Source organism: Rhamphochromis sp. 'chilingali' (assembly GCF_963969265.1).
Source record: "Rhamphochromis sp. 'chilingali' genome assembly, chromosome: 4".
NCBI lineage: Eukaryota > Metazoa > Chordata > Actinopteri > Cichliformes > Cichlidae > Rhamphochromis > Rhamphochromis sp. 'chilingali'.
The window spans coordinates 12,558,874-12,576,537 of NC_137948.1; the positions used below are offsets into that span (position 1 = coordinate 12,558,874).

The following is a 17,664-nucleotide window of genomic DNA, read 5'->3' on the forward strand; positions in this document are numbered from 1 at the left end:
CAACCATGTTTAATTTTTAACCAAGCCTCTGTTTACCTTCAGCTACAACCCATCTGGTGCCCTTAAATCTGTTACTATAACCTATGCAGACGGGGGGAAATAGAACAAATATTAGAAAGCAGAAAAAAACAAAACACGTCTGGACAAGATACATTTGGATTAAAAGACAATAAATTTTAAAACCTTGTGATGTTTGTTAGAATAAAGAATACTATGTATTTTCTATGGAGAAAAAGAAAAGAAAGGATGATGGAGACTATGAGTTGAAAGAAGTCAGTACAGGAAAAAAACATTTACAATTAAAGTTAGTTCAAAGTTAATTTGGTATCAGGGCACCCGGGGGAGAGAGAAGAAAATGTGTAATCTGAGACCAGCAGCATGATGGTTTCAGTCAGCCGCAAAACCCACGAGCCAGTCCCAGTAGAGTAGTTAATTTACGTTTGATAACTGACCTTCTATAATTGTTTTTTTTTTAATTATCTAGAAAAAATGTATGCAAATTTGTAGAATGACTCAAATTAGTGGGATGAGGCTTGACTGTGGTTCTGGATCAAAATCCTTCTAAAAAAGGTTTCATTATTAAATACCATGCGAGTCTCGTCTTTTGACAAGGATTAAATTGTAATTCTTGTTTTCGCTCTCTCATAGGAGTGGAGTTTGTTGTGCCAAGAACCGGCTTCTACTGTAAACTCTGCGGACTTTTCTACACCAGTGAGGAAACTGCAAAGACCACTCACTGCCGCAGCACCGTCCATTACAGGAACCTACAGGTACAAACTGCGAGACGGCACACACCTCCATTCTTTTATCCAGTCTTTGAGAAATTAATTATATGAACACATCAAGCCTTTATGGCGGGAGATAGTGTATCTGACATAAACCCGTGTGTGCTGGCATTCCCGCATGCCCATATAAAGTCGATCTGTGTGACACACACTCCTTACTGAGGGATTCATTAGGCCACATCAACTGTGGCCTTAACGAAAGATTACACCAGCTGTTTTCAGCCTAGAGAGTGATCTCTTTGTTCTACAGTCAGCACGTGCATATTATATTAATTTGCCTTGCTTTTGTCACATGAGGATAAAACTTATTTTTCTTTTCTTTTTTTATTAAGTAGGATTCTGTTCTCCAAACAGGATTGCAATGATAAAAATGACTTATCTTTATATTTTAATTCAGCACTAACCCCACTGCAGAGGCTGTGTTACCTATCAATGCATGGAGCAAATGATTCATTCAGACTCCATTGCTCTCAGAAAGATGTTCTTCACAAAATTTCGTTTGGAAGACATAACAGATATTAAATGATCAGATAGCACAAAGACACTTTTGGCAATAAATAACTCTTTTGTCTCTTTTGTTTTCTTTTGTTATTGTTTACTGAGAGAAAATTTGCTAATTCGAGTTCCTGAAATGTGAGGATTTACTTTTCTAATGGGCGTTTGTGGCTTGACAAATCGTTGAACCCATTTTCTAAGTCTTTCTAAGTTTCTAAGTTCATTTCATAACAGCTCAAATTTAAATGACAAAAAAAAGTTTTTAACAAAATCAATGGATCGTAATCGTAAATTGAAATCGAACATAAATATACAGCTTGCTGTCACGTCCTAACGCGCACATATACGCACGAACATAGGCATCGCATGTAAACTTGCGACTGTATTAGGTTTCCCGTTATTGGCCAGTCAGCACCGACCCATCTTACATTTCCCTCGTCCTTTGCAGCACAGCTGAAGCGAGGTCGGGGAGCGTGTTTCCTTCACATTTGATGCATTACATTCCAAGGAGGAAAAAAACAGTTTTAAACAGTTGTGCTGTCTGTCAAAGCTCTGTGTGTTTAGCAGTTTGTTTTGTTTGATTTTGTTTTGATTCTTGTTTTACTCTTCTCATCTCGAGACAGTACAAAATAAATGATTTAAGCCATCGTGCTGACACTTCTCAGAATGAGGCTGGATTTTTATATCAGCATTTAGATTACTTTAATTTTACTGAGTATAATGTGTCTCTTCCTGGGATTATATCGATCAATTGTGAAGTGCTTTCCTGTGAAGGGTGTCTGAAGAAAAACCAAAGCATGGATGGGTTTTAGGGTGCTGAGGGATGTTCTGGAGCAAGACCGACTTATGAGACGGCTAGCACACAACTTGCAGGTATTAAGCAGGTATCTGCTTTGATTTCTTTTTAACAGAAATACCTTTCCCAGCTGGCAGAGGTCAGTCTATCGAGCATGCTGACCGAACCTCCAGCTGCACAGTGACGATACTTCGACCTCTCACCTACTCCAAAACGAACATCAGAGGAAGGATTTTCTAAACGATCCTAAAGCACGGATAATGCCATACATGGAACATGCGGACAAATACAAGAATGCTGATGTTTATGGGAGAGCAATGTTTGAATGGCGCAGGCAATAGAGGCTTTCAGGTTTGTACATACATGAAGTGAAATGTATAGTAAGGTTTTAAAATTTAACTTCAATTTTATCATTTTTCTTACAGTTTACTTTAATGGTTTGTGTGAAATGAAATTAAGTTATATTGTTGGAATAAAAGTGCATTTACATTTATCTTAAATTATCTAGAAAAAAGTCTTTTACAGTTTGTGTTTTGAATTTTGTCTCGTCATCACTGAAACAACTGGGACAGACTTAGGTCTGCTAAATTACTTGAATATGTTGGGTATTAAGTTTATGATTTTTTTTTGTTACAGAGCCTGAGAGCTATGTGTATTTAAGAAAACTGGACAATAACAACAAAAAAACCCAAAAAGCATTTGTGGCATTCGTTTTTTTCACTTGTGACATCATCAGTGAGGATGTTTTCTTCATCTGCTTGTGTTTTATCTTCTCGTACGTCTTTGTGACGTGAGCTCTCAGGGCCACTGTGTTTTTCCCCCCCCTCGGTTTAAAAACTGAGGCAGATTCTCAGGTTTATTGTTCTTGTTAAACAAATTTCACTGTATAAATAATAAAATTAACATTTTTATTTATATCTAAGGCTGTTTTTGTTTTGTTTTTTCCCTTTCCCCCCCACATGCGATTGTGAACTTCAGTATCCGTCAGGGAAAACTATTTTTATTTTATTTAACCTTTATTTAACCAGGAATGTCCCGTTGAGATCAAAGACCTCTTTTTCAAGGGAGTCCTGGCCAAGAGGCAGCACATTTCAAGACAAATACATACGAACAAACAAAGTTAAAATTACACAAAACAATTACACATTATTGAGGCAGCCTGTAGGCCTTTGAGTTTAGTTTTAAAAACATTTAAAGACAACAATTCAGTTAGTTTCCAGTCTTTCTGTAACATGTTCCATGAAAAAGGCGCAGAGTGGACAAAGGCTTTCTTACCCAGCTCTGTGCGGACAAGGGGAACAGACAACAGCAGCTGATCATTTGAGCGCAAGGAGTAAGAACCACTATTTGTCCTTGTGACCAAAGTACAAATATAAGGAGGCAGCAATCCAAGCATAGCTTTGTAAATAAAAGTGTACCAATGCCCCTGTCTTCTAATGGCCAAAGAAGGCCATTTTACTCTTAAGTACAAATCACAGTGATGGGTCAGGTATTTACAATTGGTAATAAACCTCAAGGAAGCATGATACATCGTGTCCAACATTAGAAGACATGAAGAAGAAGCGTTCATATACAGAATGTCACCATAATCTAACACAGATAAAAAGGTTGCAGTGACAAGACGTTTTTTTACTGCAAAAGAAAAGCACTGTTTATTACGGAAGAAAAAACGAAGTTTAAGTCTCAGTTTCTTTACTAGTCTCTCTATATGTGGTTTAAAGGTGAAGGAGTCATCAATCCAGACACCAAGGTATTTATATTCATGAACTATCTCTATGACATTTCCTTCAAGGGTGGACACCACTGGAATAGGCTCCGGGACCTTCTTTGACTTGGAAAACAACATTAGCTTAGTCTTGTCAGCATTGAGAACTAATTTTAGCTGAATAAGTGAATGCTGGAAAGCAACAAAGGCTTTCTGTAAAGTTTCAATGGCCTGAGCAAGAGATGATCCATAACAGTAAATAACTGTGTCGTCAGCATAAAAATGCAAATTTGTGTCTGAGACATTTTGACCCAAGTCATTGATATATAAAAGGAACAGAAGGGGACCCAAAACTGAGCCCTGTGGCACCCCCTTGTGGACAGCAACAAATTTAGAACAAAGACCTTCAAGTTTAATGCACTGGGTTCTATTTTTCAGATAATTTGAGAACCACGCTAATGCATGTTCTGACAATCCAAGGCTGAGCAGTCTGTTTTTTAGGACTGCATGATCAACAGTGTCAAAAGCTTTTGAGAGGTCAATAAAGAGTGACGCACAGTACAATTTCTTATCAAGTGCCACAATAATATCATTTATCACTTTCATAGTGGCAGTGTTAGTACTGTGTTTTTTCCTGAAGCCTGACTGAAATTTGGAGACAATATCATTAGAGTACAAAAACTCTTTCAACTGGTCACAAACTAGAGATTCCAGGATTTTGGATAAAACACACAAATTTGATATTGGCCTATAATTAGTCAACACCGATGGATCACCTCCTTTCAACTATACGACTATACGTCCTTTAGATTAATAATGTTTCAGTGATACAAAAGATCTTTATTTTCTCTTTTATGTTGAATGTAATTCATAGGACAATCCCAGTCATATTTGCCAAGACATGTAATGCCTTAGATATGAAACTTCAACTGGACCATGTGTTTAACTTAAACATGAACTGTTTCATGTTACGACAATTTGTTACGGAGGGATTATCAAGCTCACACTCTGTTTTTGTATACTGTGAATACTGATCCTGTGACTTCAGCAATATAGTATTATTTTTCTTTGACAGACTTCTTGACTTTTTGATGGAAAACACTTGAATAAACCATGTGAATGTCTCAAATTAGCCATCTTCCTTTCTTGAACAAAAAACAGATTCGATCATTTTGCTTTAGCAGCTTTTTTGTGTGTAATAACCTTGAAAGGCAGCGCTGTGAAAGAGCTCCACCAAGTGTTGAGGCAAAAAAAACCCCCACTACATCCATGTAATTCTGCAATAAATCTACTGCTGTAAACAGAAATGTAAAACCCAGAGAAAGTTTTTAAATGCAGATGCGTGTTTTTTATTTCATCATTATTTGTTTACTGTGATAAATTTGAATCTGCTGGTTACTCACAATATGCAAAAATCCGGATCGCACTACAAAAACTGGAAATGCTGTCAATTGCAAAAATCCTTTTGAGTGACCTTATAATGAAAATGTTGTAATGATAATTTAAGTTTGTTCATACATGAGGTTTTCAGAATTTTAGTTATTCACTTAAAATACCAATTTTAAAAATGGAAGATTGGCCATGTACCCCACTTTTCAACTACATGTATTTTTTTTATAACGTTTAGTGAAATTATCATTACATTAAATTAAGTATAATATTGCCATGGTGGAAAAAAATCAGTTTTTAATATCAATTAAACATCAGTTGTCCCAATGTAACTGGTGTTAACATACAAAACGTTTTTGTTAAAGTAATGCATCATCCCTTTATATCAATAGGTCTGGAACTAGAAACTGGAAGTGAGATATACAGTACGTAATAAATTTATTAGACCACCTGACATGAAAAAAAAACCAACAATAAAAAACATAACACATTTTTTGAAAGCTGTCACAGTCTTGTTTAAAACTAAAAATTATATTGGTATTTATTAGCCATATAAAATGAATTCATGTTTCTACACTCAAATCTTAGCCAGAACAAGTATAACATTCAATCACTTAAACCAATTTTTATGTTCAGAAATGAAAGTAAGGAATTATAAATGTGAATTATAAAGTCTGGTGGCCACATTTTGCAGACTCTCCAATACTGACTGTAACTTGGATAGCCTCCTCCTTTCTGAAGCCTCTGTCAGACAGTCAAGCTCCACACCCACAACGGTACTGGCATTCGGATTAGTGTACTGAATCTGTTATTTTTCCACCACACTCAGTGTAATGCCCTAGCACACAACAGCAAAGAGCATGGTACTGTCCAGCACAAACTCATAAAAGATCCTGAACAGCTGTAAAAGGAGCTCAGTCATCTCTGAAAATAGAAACAGAGGCCTTCTGTGTTTTTGATGAAGTCCAGTTTATTGTCATGAACACCAAAGTATTTGTAATCATCTACTTTCTCCACACAGACCCAGTGGATGAAAAGAAGGGTCACTGGTGTTCGTGGCTACCTCATCCACAACCACTTTTTAGTGTTTAGTGTTTGCCACATTAAGATGCAGATGGTTTTACTCACTCCTTGTGACCAAGTTGTCCACCACAGCCTTATGCTCTTTTTCATCACTCTCTGTGATACATAGAGAGGTTGATGAGGAAGAAGGGCCATTTAATGGTAGAGAATTTATGCATATTTTGCATTACAAACTGTCAAAAATAAAAAATTAAGGAGGTTGGTGGGGAAGGTGCAGTGGATGAATGAATAAAGGAATGCTTTTGATTTGATTGAAGATATGTGGCAGCTATTTTGTTAAAATTGCCCTTGTATGTCATACTTTACACATGCCTACATGCTGGTTTAGCAATTAGTGATGGAATAAGCAAAAGTTTTAGCACTAGCATCTCAATATTCTTCCTCCATTATTGATTTTAGACGATTTTGGTGAAAATAAAAGACATTTATATAAATTTAGACATATACTTTAATCTTTATTTAAAAAAAAATACAAATATAAATGTATAAAGTACCACACAAATAGTTTATATTTTAATAATGTCTTATCCTAGGCTATCGATAATGTAACGTCAATAAGACCATAGCTTTATTATTATTATTTTTGGAAACCTGCATGTTGCAGCTGCCAGTACATGCCATTTTTGCCAATAAATGACTTCTATGTATAGAAAGTGCAGCTCCGCGACATCGCCGACAGAGGGCAGCACTTAATAAAGCACACGGGCCTCACAGAAATTGCGAGAAGGAAATCCGTGTTGCATGCTGATTGGCTCTTTCTTTAAAAAACCTTTCCCCCAGCCAATGAGCAAAGGAAAAACATTGGCCTAAGTGCCAGCGTTACCTGTCAGTAAAACAAAAACAACAGTGTTCGTGTCACAGTTTGGAGCTTGGACACAGCAGACGGTCGGAGATTTTTCTGTTGTTGTTTTTTTTTTTTTCCTTTCCTCCAATGCTGTGATTTATATGACAGCGTATATAAAGATATTAGGATTTTATAGATGTATTTCAAGATGGAGAACGAGCTCGCGACTTTGCAATTTGACATTATGTTTAATTGGCGTTCGGGCTTCGAGAAGAAGAGCTAGATAACCGTTAGCGACGCATAAAACGCCTACAAAAGTGCGGATATTGGACGGTGTGGGCGTTTTATTCGTTGATACGCGCACGGAGATAGATTTTTAAAGCAGTTACATCTCCTAGCAGTGAATATTTAAGCTAATGTAGCGTTAGGCATTGTTTATCAACAGTGCGACTTTGAATGAACAGGGGGAGGGGGGAGGCGTGGTGTTACTGAATCTTGTCTGGGCTTGTTATCGACGCACGTCCACACATAAGGTGACAGTTTCTTGTTCGTTATTGCAGGTATCGCTTGAAATTCTGTTTTTGCGCCGTTCTGTCGCAAAAGCTTCTTTTCTACTGTAAATCATGGCAGCTGACTGCGAGGCCTGGCTGAACGCAAACCCCGTGGGTAAGTGTGAGCATTTAGAGCCATTTAAGTATTGTGCTTCATCAGCTGGATAGGATGTGGGGCAGTGGGGGTTTTTTTTCATGCGGAAGTGGGTGAAAGTATGTTATCTTGCACTGTGTACAGATTCGGTTACTTTTTTTACGCCCCCTCAGCTGTAGTCTGTGTTTAAGTGCAGATAGAAATTAACTGCATGCATGCATATTGTCAATCAAATCAAACCAAACACGAACTCACCACAATTTTCTCTTGTAAACCAACAGAGATTGGAGACCTGAGTGACTCTTTTGTATCTGGGGAGGAAGACAATGGAGGTTTCATTATCGCTAATAAAAATATTAACAACGAGATCAATGGCAACTGGGTGGCCTCCTCTAGCAACAGCATCCATGAGGCACGTCTGAAGGCCAAGGCCAAGCGGAGGCTGAGGAAGAACTCCTCCAGGGACTCTGGCAGGGGGGACTCGCTCAGCGATAATGGAGATGTGGTTAGGGGAACTTCAGTGGCACCCACAAGTCCCAAGAGCAAGCTGTTAGACAGAAAGTCCCGGCTCGGGAAGGGCAGAGGCCTCCCAAAGAAAGGTAAGAGCATATTATTAAATGAAGAACGTAGCACAGTTGTAACCAAAGCACGGTCGTTATCAAAGGCATGTGAATGTTTATCAAAGAGCCATTTGTATTTCAGATTCCCGGACTTCAAAGGGAAGGTGCTACATCCACACATTCATGTAGTGCTGTCATCCATTCTTGTTGTTGTTGTCGTCGTTGTTGTTTTTATTTTATGGAAGCCATAAACCAATTAACAAGTAAACAAATGGCTCCGACTCACTTGTATCCTTTTTTTCCCCTTGTCATCTGCTCAGCCAAGCCTTTCTGGAAATTTCCAGGCTTCTTTGCAGAATGGTGAATGCCCCCCTTCCCCAAAAATAGCATTGTAACATAATCGTTCGTTGTAACTAGTTTTGTTAATAGGAGGTCTAATTTATTTATTTTTTTTTGTTGTGAGAAGGTTAAAATAAAAACAATCCTGGTACCATTTTGTGTATAATGTACCACTAACTGCTTTCGTTGTTGATATTAATGCACAGGATGTGACATGAATAGTCCATCTTTAAGATAACTATTGGATGCACAGGTGCTGTTTAAAGTTACAGTCACAAGGCTTATAGAGCATCTGATTTCCCGTGTTTTTGTTGTCTATCTATTTGGGTGTAAAGCAACATTAACGCTATAGATAATTATGCTATTGAAAATATAATTTTTTCAATCAGCTGGAAATGTTGCATAATGGCTTCTCTGACCTGCCAACGTTTTGCCTCTTGTATAGGTTGTATAGATAACTGTTGATCTATAAGTAGATGAGAGTTTAGCAAAGTGTCAGCATTTTCCAATCCTTCGGCCACCTCTCGCTGCAGATCTTCAGTGATGTCAGCATACAGTTCTCGGTTACAGTATGTGTCCCTGCAGACTGCAGTACAGTTCAGGCACTTGACTCTCCCCATGGGCATGTCTAGTTTCTCCCTGCGCAGAGCCTGCCCTCTTTTGTTTCTCTTTCTTTTTTTTCCTCGATTGCGTAACAGAACTGCCACACTATCAGAGCCTGGCAATTTGAGCTTGTAGCTTTCCTGCATGAAAATTTTATGCATTTAAGGTTTGGAAAAAGTGTAATGTTTAAATGCTAAAGCTTGGCGGTTTTCACAACCAAGGTGGACTCTGCTAAATATAGTGACATGTCGTATGCCACATACTGGGTGGGAGACTAATGGAGGTTTTAAGGGATGTCTCACAAGCTGCTTTGGCATTCAGCTTCTTAAACCGTCTGCAATCTGCCAGTGCTGACCTCAGAACTGGCAGATGTTTGCTGCTTGTGTCTACACAGAAAATGTAGCCTGGGAAGCATGTTGGCAGCAGCTTCAGTTCTCTGCATGTATCTGCATAGGGAGTATTTAGCGAGTAGACCCCCATATACCAACACAGTGATGCATGTAACATACAGGAACTTGACTGGAGTGAAGTGATTTTTGGATTGGTACAAATTATGCAGACAGATTGATTAAATTTAGACTAAATGCTAATGGAAAAACAAGAGTATTTTTCCCTTTTTTTTATGACTAGAAGCCCATTTCTTAAAGGAAGTTTGTACTCTATGACCAAAGCAAGTCAGGATATTCAGGAAACATGCAGTAAATGAAGTATCAGTAGCTGTTTTAGTTCAAAGTAGAGCACCAAATGCATTTCACATTTTAAGCTTATGACTAAATTCAGTCCTGTTGTCAAACCTGTTTGTACACTTGATAATGAAACAATAAGATTTGCCACTACATGTGGGGCACTAAAGCTTTTAAAAGAGAAAAAGAAAGCACTTTGACAATGTCACGCATCACAATTCATATTGTCACTGCCCTTTGTCTCCAGGTGGGGCTGGAGGAAAAGGTGTATGGGGCAGATCTGGTGAAGTTTATGAACCAGAGGCAGTAGATGAAAGAGACCCCAACTATGATGAAGATCAGGTAATTGTTGTGCTGACATCACCTGGATTATTATTATTATTATTATTATTATTATTATTATTATTATTATTATTATTATTATTAACACAGGCTCTTCTACAAATGTAAAAAAAAAAAAGGATACATGTTCCACAAACAAGTGTGACTGAAGTGCGATTCTGCTTTGTCAGGAAAACTGTGTGTATGAGACGGTGGTCCCCCCGTTGGATGAAAGGGACTTCGAGAAGACTGTTACCCCCATAGTGCAAGAGTATTTTGAACATGGAGACACAAATGAAGTAGCGGTGAGTGTTACCAAGTTAATGTAGATGCATACTGGCAGTTGAGGTGAGCTACTCTATTACAGAAGCTGAGATCAACACACAATAAAAAAAAAAAAAAAAAACTGATATTAACACAACCATGAATTCTAAGACAAGTTGGTGTCCTTTTCCTTTTCCAGGAGCTGCTTGCAGAGCTGAACCTGGGGCCTATGCGGAGCGTGGTGCCCTCACTGGCTGTAGCACTGGCCCTGGAGGCCAAAGCCAGCCACCGAGAGCTCACCTCCAGGCTGCTGGCTGACCTTTGTGGGCCTGTTTTATCCCACGGCGACATGGAAAAGTCATTTGACAAACTCCTCAGAGAGTTGCCTGATTTGGTACTAGACACACCTGGGGCTGCTCAGGTGAGTGTTTGGAGACAAATGTGTGTATACTTAGTCCCCAGATAGCAACTTATTCTGTTTGTGTGTTTTCTAGTTACTTGTTTCTTGAGGATATGAGTCCAAACTAGGTCTTTGCAGTTAAACAAAAGAACTTCAGTTATAATTCTGGCTTTCAGCGATAATTGGAGCAAGATAATCGAGATAAAACAAGTGGTAAAGGACATTTAACAAACTGACTTCCTGAAGAATAATTATTTCAAGTCAGTCCCTTTAAAGAAGATAACAGTTTTAACACTCGTCAGCTAGAAGTATGCTTTTTGTTTGAAGTGTTAACATAGCTTGTGGTTGAGCACAGGGGAACAACGCTGTGGGGTTTTTCTTTTCTTTTTTTTTTCTTGTGTGTTGGTGTGCGAGAGAGAGCCGGTGTGTTTTTTAGAGCTCTTTCCCTTTCGGCCTGCACAGACATGAGATCTGTGGCTATTGTCTAACTGTGCTCGCAAAAAGCAAGCTCAGCAAAGGACGCTAAAAGGGTTATTCTGCGTACTTCCCCCCCGCACCCCTCCTCTCGCCATCTCATTGGGTCTCGCTGGTCATGTCTGTCCCACTCTCCAAATTCTCAGTGGGTTTAAAGGGACATTATGATAGCGCCCTGCCCCCACTTCCTTCCCTTCGCGCTTTCGCTCTCTCAGTTTCACACACAAGCCCGCACACGCCCCCTTACTCCTCATTTGCCTGTCGGTCTAGACACAGCAGTGGGTCAGCTGAGATGTAGCTGCCTCTTGTCTGTACAGGAACAATGAGCAACAGTGAGCCCAGGCTTTGTGGAGGCCAGAAGAGCAAAGGCAGCTCTTTCATTTTCCTCATACACGTGCTCACACTACTGTAAACAAAGAGACACGTGCAAGTGAAGCAACAGTCAGTCATCTGTCCAGTCAGTGTTTTTGTGGGGCCTCCAAACTGAAGCTTGTAAACTACGAATAATCTTATTGTTGCAGGCTGTGGAAAGCCGACTTTATTTATGCCGAAAATAAATGACCAGCCAATCATATCTCCTGATTTAGTGGGTTAGCAGCTCTAAGAAACAGGAACATGGTGCAAGAGTGTTTAAAATTATTTGCTTTTTTCCCATCTTTGTATCTCTCTTTTAGTTGGTGGGTCAATTCATTGCACGAGCTGTAAGTGACCAAATATTATCAAAGACCTACATCGAAGGCTACAAAGGAAAAGTTGACTGTGAATATGCAAGGTATGTCATTCTTGGACTCCACCACAATAGCTTAGCATGATGAAACAAGGAGTTTTATTCTTTCTCCCTTTAAATAATCTCTTCTAATTTGCTAGCCTTAGCAAACAGAAGGTTTGTGGCAGTAGGTGGGGAGCTGTTGGCCTGGTATTACCACATTAGGAACATTTCTCTGCCGTCAGAAACAGAGCAATTAATCTGGCGAGTCTGAAGCTTTTGGCTCACAGGGATTACTTGTTCATACACTGACCTCATTATTTTAAACGTTGACCATGTTAAATATGAGCACCTAACTATAAATAATAATGAGCGTAATAATTTCTGTTGAAAGGATCAGGGTACATGTTAAGTTTGTATTTTAGCTATACCATATGTAATTCTATACGAAAAACTGTATACAAAATCTGTATTTCAGATTTTGGGTTAGATCAAAGTTTGCTAAATAAATAGGCAGTAAATATTTTACAAAAATTTTCTTTGGGTTTTACTCTGGAGCTCGAATAAAATGATAGCAAAAATGTTTTTGTTTTTTTTTTCTGTCTCAGAAAATAAATTTGTATAAATCTCTTGAAACTCATAATATTTGCCAGCTGTAGCCTATGTGGGGTAATAGTTAGGATGGACGGTTGAAAATTTTGTTTTTTATTATTGTTTTTTTAAATGGCACAAAGATGTCCAAATCATTAACTTTGTTTTTAAAAAGTTCATGGAGTCAAAAAGGAATAAGTTTGTTTTGTGTTTTTTCACAGAAATTAAAAATGTCTTCATATATAGCCAGATCTTTTAGCAATAAACTGATTTCAAACCCACAATAGGTTGCTTTTATTATATTGCTTTAATGGTTAGTTACATGTTTGTCTGCACCATTTGCATTTTGAGAGATCAGGGTAATTATAGCTGTTGGAATAATGCAATAAGTCAATGTGATTCATGAGAAAAGAGGATTTAGTTTAGCCTTGTGATCAGCTGTTCTTGTTGTCCTCTAATTGGAGAGCAGCAGGTTAACACGAACAGTATTGTTTAAAACGTTTTTGCCAGTGATGTGAGGATGCTTTCAAAAATATTGCCATTTATATTGTTTATCTAGAAACTGAATAAAAGTGTGCATTTATAAAAAAGGACAACAAAACAATATCTAATAAAAATAAAATGTTGGGATCATGATTTGCTTTTGAAACTGCACCAGTTCTCACAGTGTACAAGGTGTTTGGGGCAGGTTGGTTGAATGAAGACTGCCTCAGTGCCCATGTTTTTATGTAATCCCAGACTGACTCTTGTTTTTTGTGATCAGGGCTCTGTTAGGACCAGACCATCTGTTGCAGGACTCTTCTTCTTTTTTTTTTTTTTTTCTTTTTTTTCTTTTTTTTCCTTCTTCTTGTTAAGAGTTTGTACTACATGTTGCCTGTCTAATTTGTATCTAAGAATGCAAATGTCCAATTTTCCTTGCTAGCTTGCTATTTGGAGAAATGTAGATTGAGGGTAGAGGATTTAAAGTTCCCAATGAGGAAGTGTGCATCATGTGTGTTGACTCCAGCACGCTCTACTCAGGCACCACCTCTTTTAAACATTACAAGCAACTCTCCAAAACAAGGAGAGAGAGTTTAGGTTAAAGTTTTATAAACCTTGTGTGTATCGCTTTCTTCTCAGGGCGGCTCTGGACCGAGCAGCTGTGCTACTGAAGATGAGTATGGGTGGGCTTCGCATAGATAGCCAATGGGGGACAGGTGGAGGCCAGCAACCAGTCATACAGCTCATCAAAGAGGTAGGTTATATGAAGCAGAATCAAGTACACTCTGAAATGAAAGCAGTTTTTCTGAATTGTAATTGGTTCTTATTATAAAGCTCGAATAAAATTGAAGCAGCACTGTACAGTCTTCATCATGTATTTGGGGGGTTGTAGAACTTCTTCCTAAAATGCAAACCGTGCCATGTTGATGAACCGGTCCTGCCTGGTCTCGTTGTTGTTTTCAAAATAGCAGTCATATGTGGGAGAAACGTTAAGAGGTCTGAAAGCGAGGAATTGGTGAAGTAAAAGTATCCCAAAAAAACTTTTCACAACTTTTGAGCAGTTGTGTGTAAAATGGGCACATGGGCGATCGTGGCTCAAGAGTTGGGAGTTCGCCTTGTAATCGGAAGGTTGCCGGTTCGAGCCCCGGCTCGGACAGTCTCGGTCGTTGTGTCCTTGGGGCAAGACACTTCACCTGTTGCCTACTGGTGGCCGTCAGAGGGCCCGGTGGCGCCAGTGTCCGGCAGCCTCGCCTCTGTCAGTGCGCCCCAGGGTGGCTGTGGCTACAATGTAGCTTGCCATCACCAGTGTGTGAATGGGTGGATGACTGGTTGTGTAAAGTGCTTTGGGGTCCTTAGGGACTAGTAAAGCGCTATACAAATACAGGCCATTTACCATAAAATGTCTGTTTTCATCACTTTCAAGTGAAATTGGAAAGCAGATGGCAGCAGACTTGCGTTTTGTTTTTCTTTGTGTAGCTCTTTGTTACTGTATGGATATTGCCATAACAAAAATTCTCATTTGTATTCTGTCATGCCAGATGAACCTTCTTCTGAAGGAGTACATCCTATCTGGTGACAGCAAGGAGGCTGAGCGATGCCTCAGAGATCTTGAGGTTCCCCATTTCCATCACGAGTTTGCCTATGAGGTAAATTCATGGCTACATTTGATGTAGCAGCAGACACATTAAATGCAGTCTAAATGTAAAATGTTATAAAACTACTGAAACATTTTATCTGTTTTGAGGGGATTTCTTTAGCTTTACACCCTTAATGTTGCATTGTGTGGTCTTCAGTTAAATTAAACACAGGATTGTGAATGTTTCTCGCAGGCGATAGTGATGGTGTTGGAGTCTAATGGAGAGAAAACTTTCAAAATGGTTCTGCAGCTACTCAAGTCACTCTCTGTGTCCTCCGTGATTACTGTGGACCAAATGAGAAGGGTATGGTGCCACCTGGTGTGTGAATTATGCACTGCTTTTTTTTTTTTTCTTTTTTTTTGTAGCCCTGTAAAATGGTTGTCTTTTTCTTGTAGGGCTACCAAAGAGTTTACATGGACATCGCTGAGATCAACATTGATGTCCCTCGTGCATACTTTATCTTGGAGCAGTTTGTTGACAAGAGCTTCAGCATGGGAATCATTGATGTAAAGTTGAGGGATCTCTGTCCCTGTCGGTAAGCACGCTGGTTTTCACACACATCTGACACTCGTCTCCAGAGATGTGCTTCTGTTTTTGTTAATCATGTTGTTGCTCTCATCTTCTCTCAGGGGCCGTAAGAGGTATGTCAGCGAGGGAGACGGTGGTGTTGTCAAACTTGAAAGCTACTGAGAAGACTTTGTGTGCCATATTACCCCAAAAAACATAAAGCTACTTTTTTACTTGCATATTTTTCAAAGTACCTGAAAAATGTTTTTTCTCCTTTCTAATGGTCAAAAGAAGGTACATTTCCAAAATTGAGGTAAGGGTAATTTAAACAAAAATGCACTTGTGATTGAAACTAAAGTAGATCACTCTCTCCAAGGTGTTTCAATATAAACATTTACATAAGCTAGCTCTTAAAGTGCCACACCTCTCCGTGTCAGTCATTCCACATTGTTTTGTACAGTATTTTCTTGTTTTCACTGCCACTCCTTTTGTGTTTTCTAGAAAGCAGTGTTTGTATTGACATGACTGGTTTGTGTCAAGAGCTTTATAAAAATGTATTAAAAAAAAATAAAATAAAAGAGAGTTTGTTGGTTCAATGCAATACTGGCTTCCAAACTAGCTACTGTTTCTATGCTGTGCTAGGTTTTCAGTCTTTAATCACACATCCGTGGCACGAGTTCTGTGCAAAAACGAATACCAATCAGGTAACTTCACAAAGTGGTGTGTTAAGAGTGTTTATTTTTATATTTGGGGAATAAGGAGTGTGAGAGACACCCTGACGTTCCTTGATTGTTGATTAAATCACTATGAAATCATTTCATCTGTTTTTGTCTGTTTAACACACAGTACTAACTGCATACTGCAACTTAAATAAGCAGTTATCTGAAATATATAATAATAATAATAATGATAATATAACACTTTAAAGTAGTACCTAAGTAGCTCACTACCCCTACTGGCAAGTAACAGATATAATCTTTGCTAATTCCATGCTATAGATCATTCAACAATAACCACAGAACAGCAAGACTTTCATAAGGGACAAAGAGGGATTAAACACTTTTTTTTTTTTTTTAACTCTGTAACGCCAGATTCCCTCCAAGTCCATACAAATACATTCCAGTGCTTGGAATCAGTGTGTTTGCTTGATCCATCTGAAGGACTTTTGCCAGTTTAGGCATTTGTTTTTTTCCAATCCTTCACTGGGTATCTACTGTAGTTGCTCCTTCATTGCCAGTTCCTGTTGTTTAACAGCCTCTTGAGCCTCCATTTGCATTTTCTCCAGTTTCTCAAGGGTGACTGATTTGAGTGGGAGCAGCTTTGGCTTACACAAAACCATAGTAGGGACATCTTCCATGGAGAGCTGTCCTGTGAGGTGCATTCAAACAATCCACAAATGATTAAATTTTAATTTAAGCATAAATGAAAATATTATGTAAAAACCTAGCATGTCTGCTATTTCTCATAAAAGTCTGCAGCACATTAGCTGTGAGAAATGTTCTCTTTACACTTTAACCTTTATAGTACTGCAAACAGAGCTACTGTTCTATTTAAAGGAGTTTCAAATATACGATGCTACATCTATAAACTTATATCTTTTCAACCACTCCGGAAGAATTCAACAATATTTTTGATATCTGGTCAACTAGTTACCAATCTGGCATCTTACACATCTGATTGTGAGCCACTGAACAGCTTGTTCTTACTAACAACCCGTACACCTTTAACTAAAGAAAAGCAATATTGTCCCAAATGTTGACCCGAATTATATTTTTAAGCCAGAAAAGACTTTCAGGAGAGACCACAGAGCATATCTTGATTAAATCTCCAAGCTATTGTGAAATTTCAGTTCACTTCACGTGTTGTCTTGAGAGACACAAACAACCTTTTGTAACTACTGCTGTCCACATAGCTTTGGTACAAACCTTGTTTAGGCAGAACTTCTCTGAATATTGATTTGATCTCTGGCATGGTGTCCTCTGAGTGCTCGCTGAAAGGTAAGCATATTTGGACATTTCACGACTTTTTGACACATATTCATAAATTCCGAATAGTTTTTGCATCATTAAATGCTCTCCGCTCGAGAGGGAATGCAAAATTCAAGGAGCCTGTTAAGTTTTATAGTGGGTATTACATAGTTTATAATAAACTGGTCAGAAGGTTAGCCACAGGTCAGTACACAGTGCTAGCTAGCTAGCTACACTAACGATAGCTTTGCTTTTAGCGAACGCTCTCTAATCCAAAGACACAATGTCTCACCAATGCACAACAGTATAAACAAATCAATACTATTCACCCACTCGGGCATGTGTAAAATGGAAATCTTTTTCTCACCTTCAGCACCAGGTAAAGATTACAGTTGTCAAGCCAACGCGTCCGCAAGAATCACGTGATTTTCTTCTGTTGTCTATTTAATT

The 17,664-nt window shown here is 38.6% G+C and overlaps 3 protein-coding genes across 4 annotated transcripts in view; 2 read left to right on the forward strand and 1 right to left on the reverse strand.

The window, feature by feature from the left end:
• Nucleotides 1-2,993, forward strand: part of rbm20 (RNA binding motif protein 20) — a 45,789-nt gene extending 42,796 nt beyond the window's left edge. For both annotated transcript variants that reach the window (XM_080879997.1, XM_080879998.1), the window contains exons 13-14: nucleotides 649-770; nucleotides 2,192-2,993. In XM_080879997.1, coding sequence (XP_080736123.1) covers nucleotides 649-770; nucleotides 2,192-2,260 — 191 coding nt within the window. In that variant the 3' untranslated portion in view covers nucleotides 2,261-2,993. The remainder of the gene's footprint in view (nucleotides 1-648; nucleotides 771-2,191) is intronic.
• A 4,040-nt stretch (nucleotides 2,994-7,033) lies between these two features.
• On the forward strand, nucleotides 7,034-16,351 carry pdcd4b (programmed cell death 4b). The gene is made up of 12 exons (XM_080879873.1): nucleotides 7,034-7,138; nucleotides 7,598-7,703; nucleotides 7,964-8,281; nucleotides 10,115-10,209; nucleotides 10,380-10,493; nucleotides 10,652-10,873; nucleotides 12,001-12,098; nucleotides 13,743-13,857; nucleotides 14,642-14,749; nucleotides 14,933-15,043; nucleotides 15,136-15,275; nucleotides 15,370-16,351. Exons 2-12 carry the CDS (start codon nucleotides 7,661-7,663, stop codon nucleotides 15,428-15,430), a joined length of 1,425 nt encoding a protein of 474 aa, XP_080735999.1. The 5' UTR covers nucleotides 7,034-7,138; nucleotides 7,598-7,660; the 3' UTR covers nucleotides 15,431-16,351.
• On the reverse strand, nucleotides 15,969-17,664 carry bbip1 (BBSome interacting protein 1). The gene is made up of 3 exons (XM_080879874.1): nucleotides 17,582-17,664; nucleotides 17,173-17,237; nucleotides 15,969-16,615 (listed from the first exon to the last, which is right to left on the reverse strand). The coding sequence occupies exons 2-3, from the start codon at nucleotides 17,216-17,218 to the stop codon at nucleotides 16,458-16,460; spliced, it is 204 nt and encodes a 67-aa protein (XP_080736000.1). The 5' UTR covers nucleotides 17,219-17,237; nucleotides 17,582-17,664; the 3' UTR covers nucleotides 15,969-16,457.

Bases quoted from the DNA above. Each gene is read 5' to 3' on its own strand.
- pdcd4b (XM_080879873.1), top strand. From the start codon at position 7,661: ATGGCAGCTGACTGCGAGGCCTGGCTGAACGCAAACCCCGTGG. The intron at 13,858-14,641 runs GTAGGTTATATG...CTGTCATGCCAG, and splicing joins TCATACAGCTCATCAAAGAG to ATGAACCTTCTTCTGAAGGA. The intron at 15,044-15,135 runs GTATGGTGCCAC...TTTTTCTTGTAG, and splicing joins CTGTGGACCAAATGAGAAGG to GGCTACCAAAGAGTTTACAT.
- bbip1 (XM_080879874.1), bottom strand. From the start codon at position 17,218: ATGCCAGAGATCAAATCAATATTCAGAGAAGTTCTGCCTAAACAAG. The intron at 16,616-17,172 runs GTTTGTACCAAA...TGCACCTCACAG, and splicing joins AGAAGTTCTGCCTAAACAAG to GACAGCTCTCCATGGAAGAT.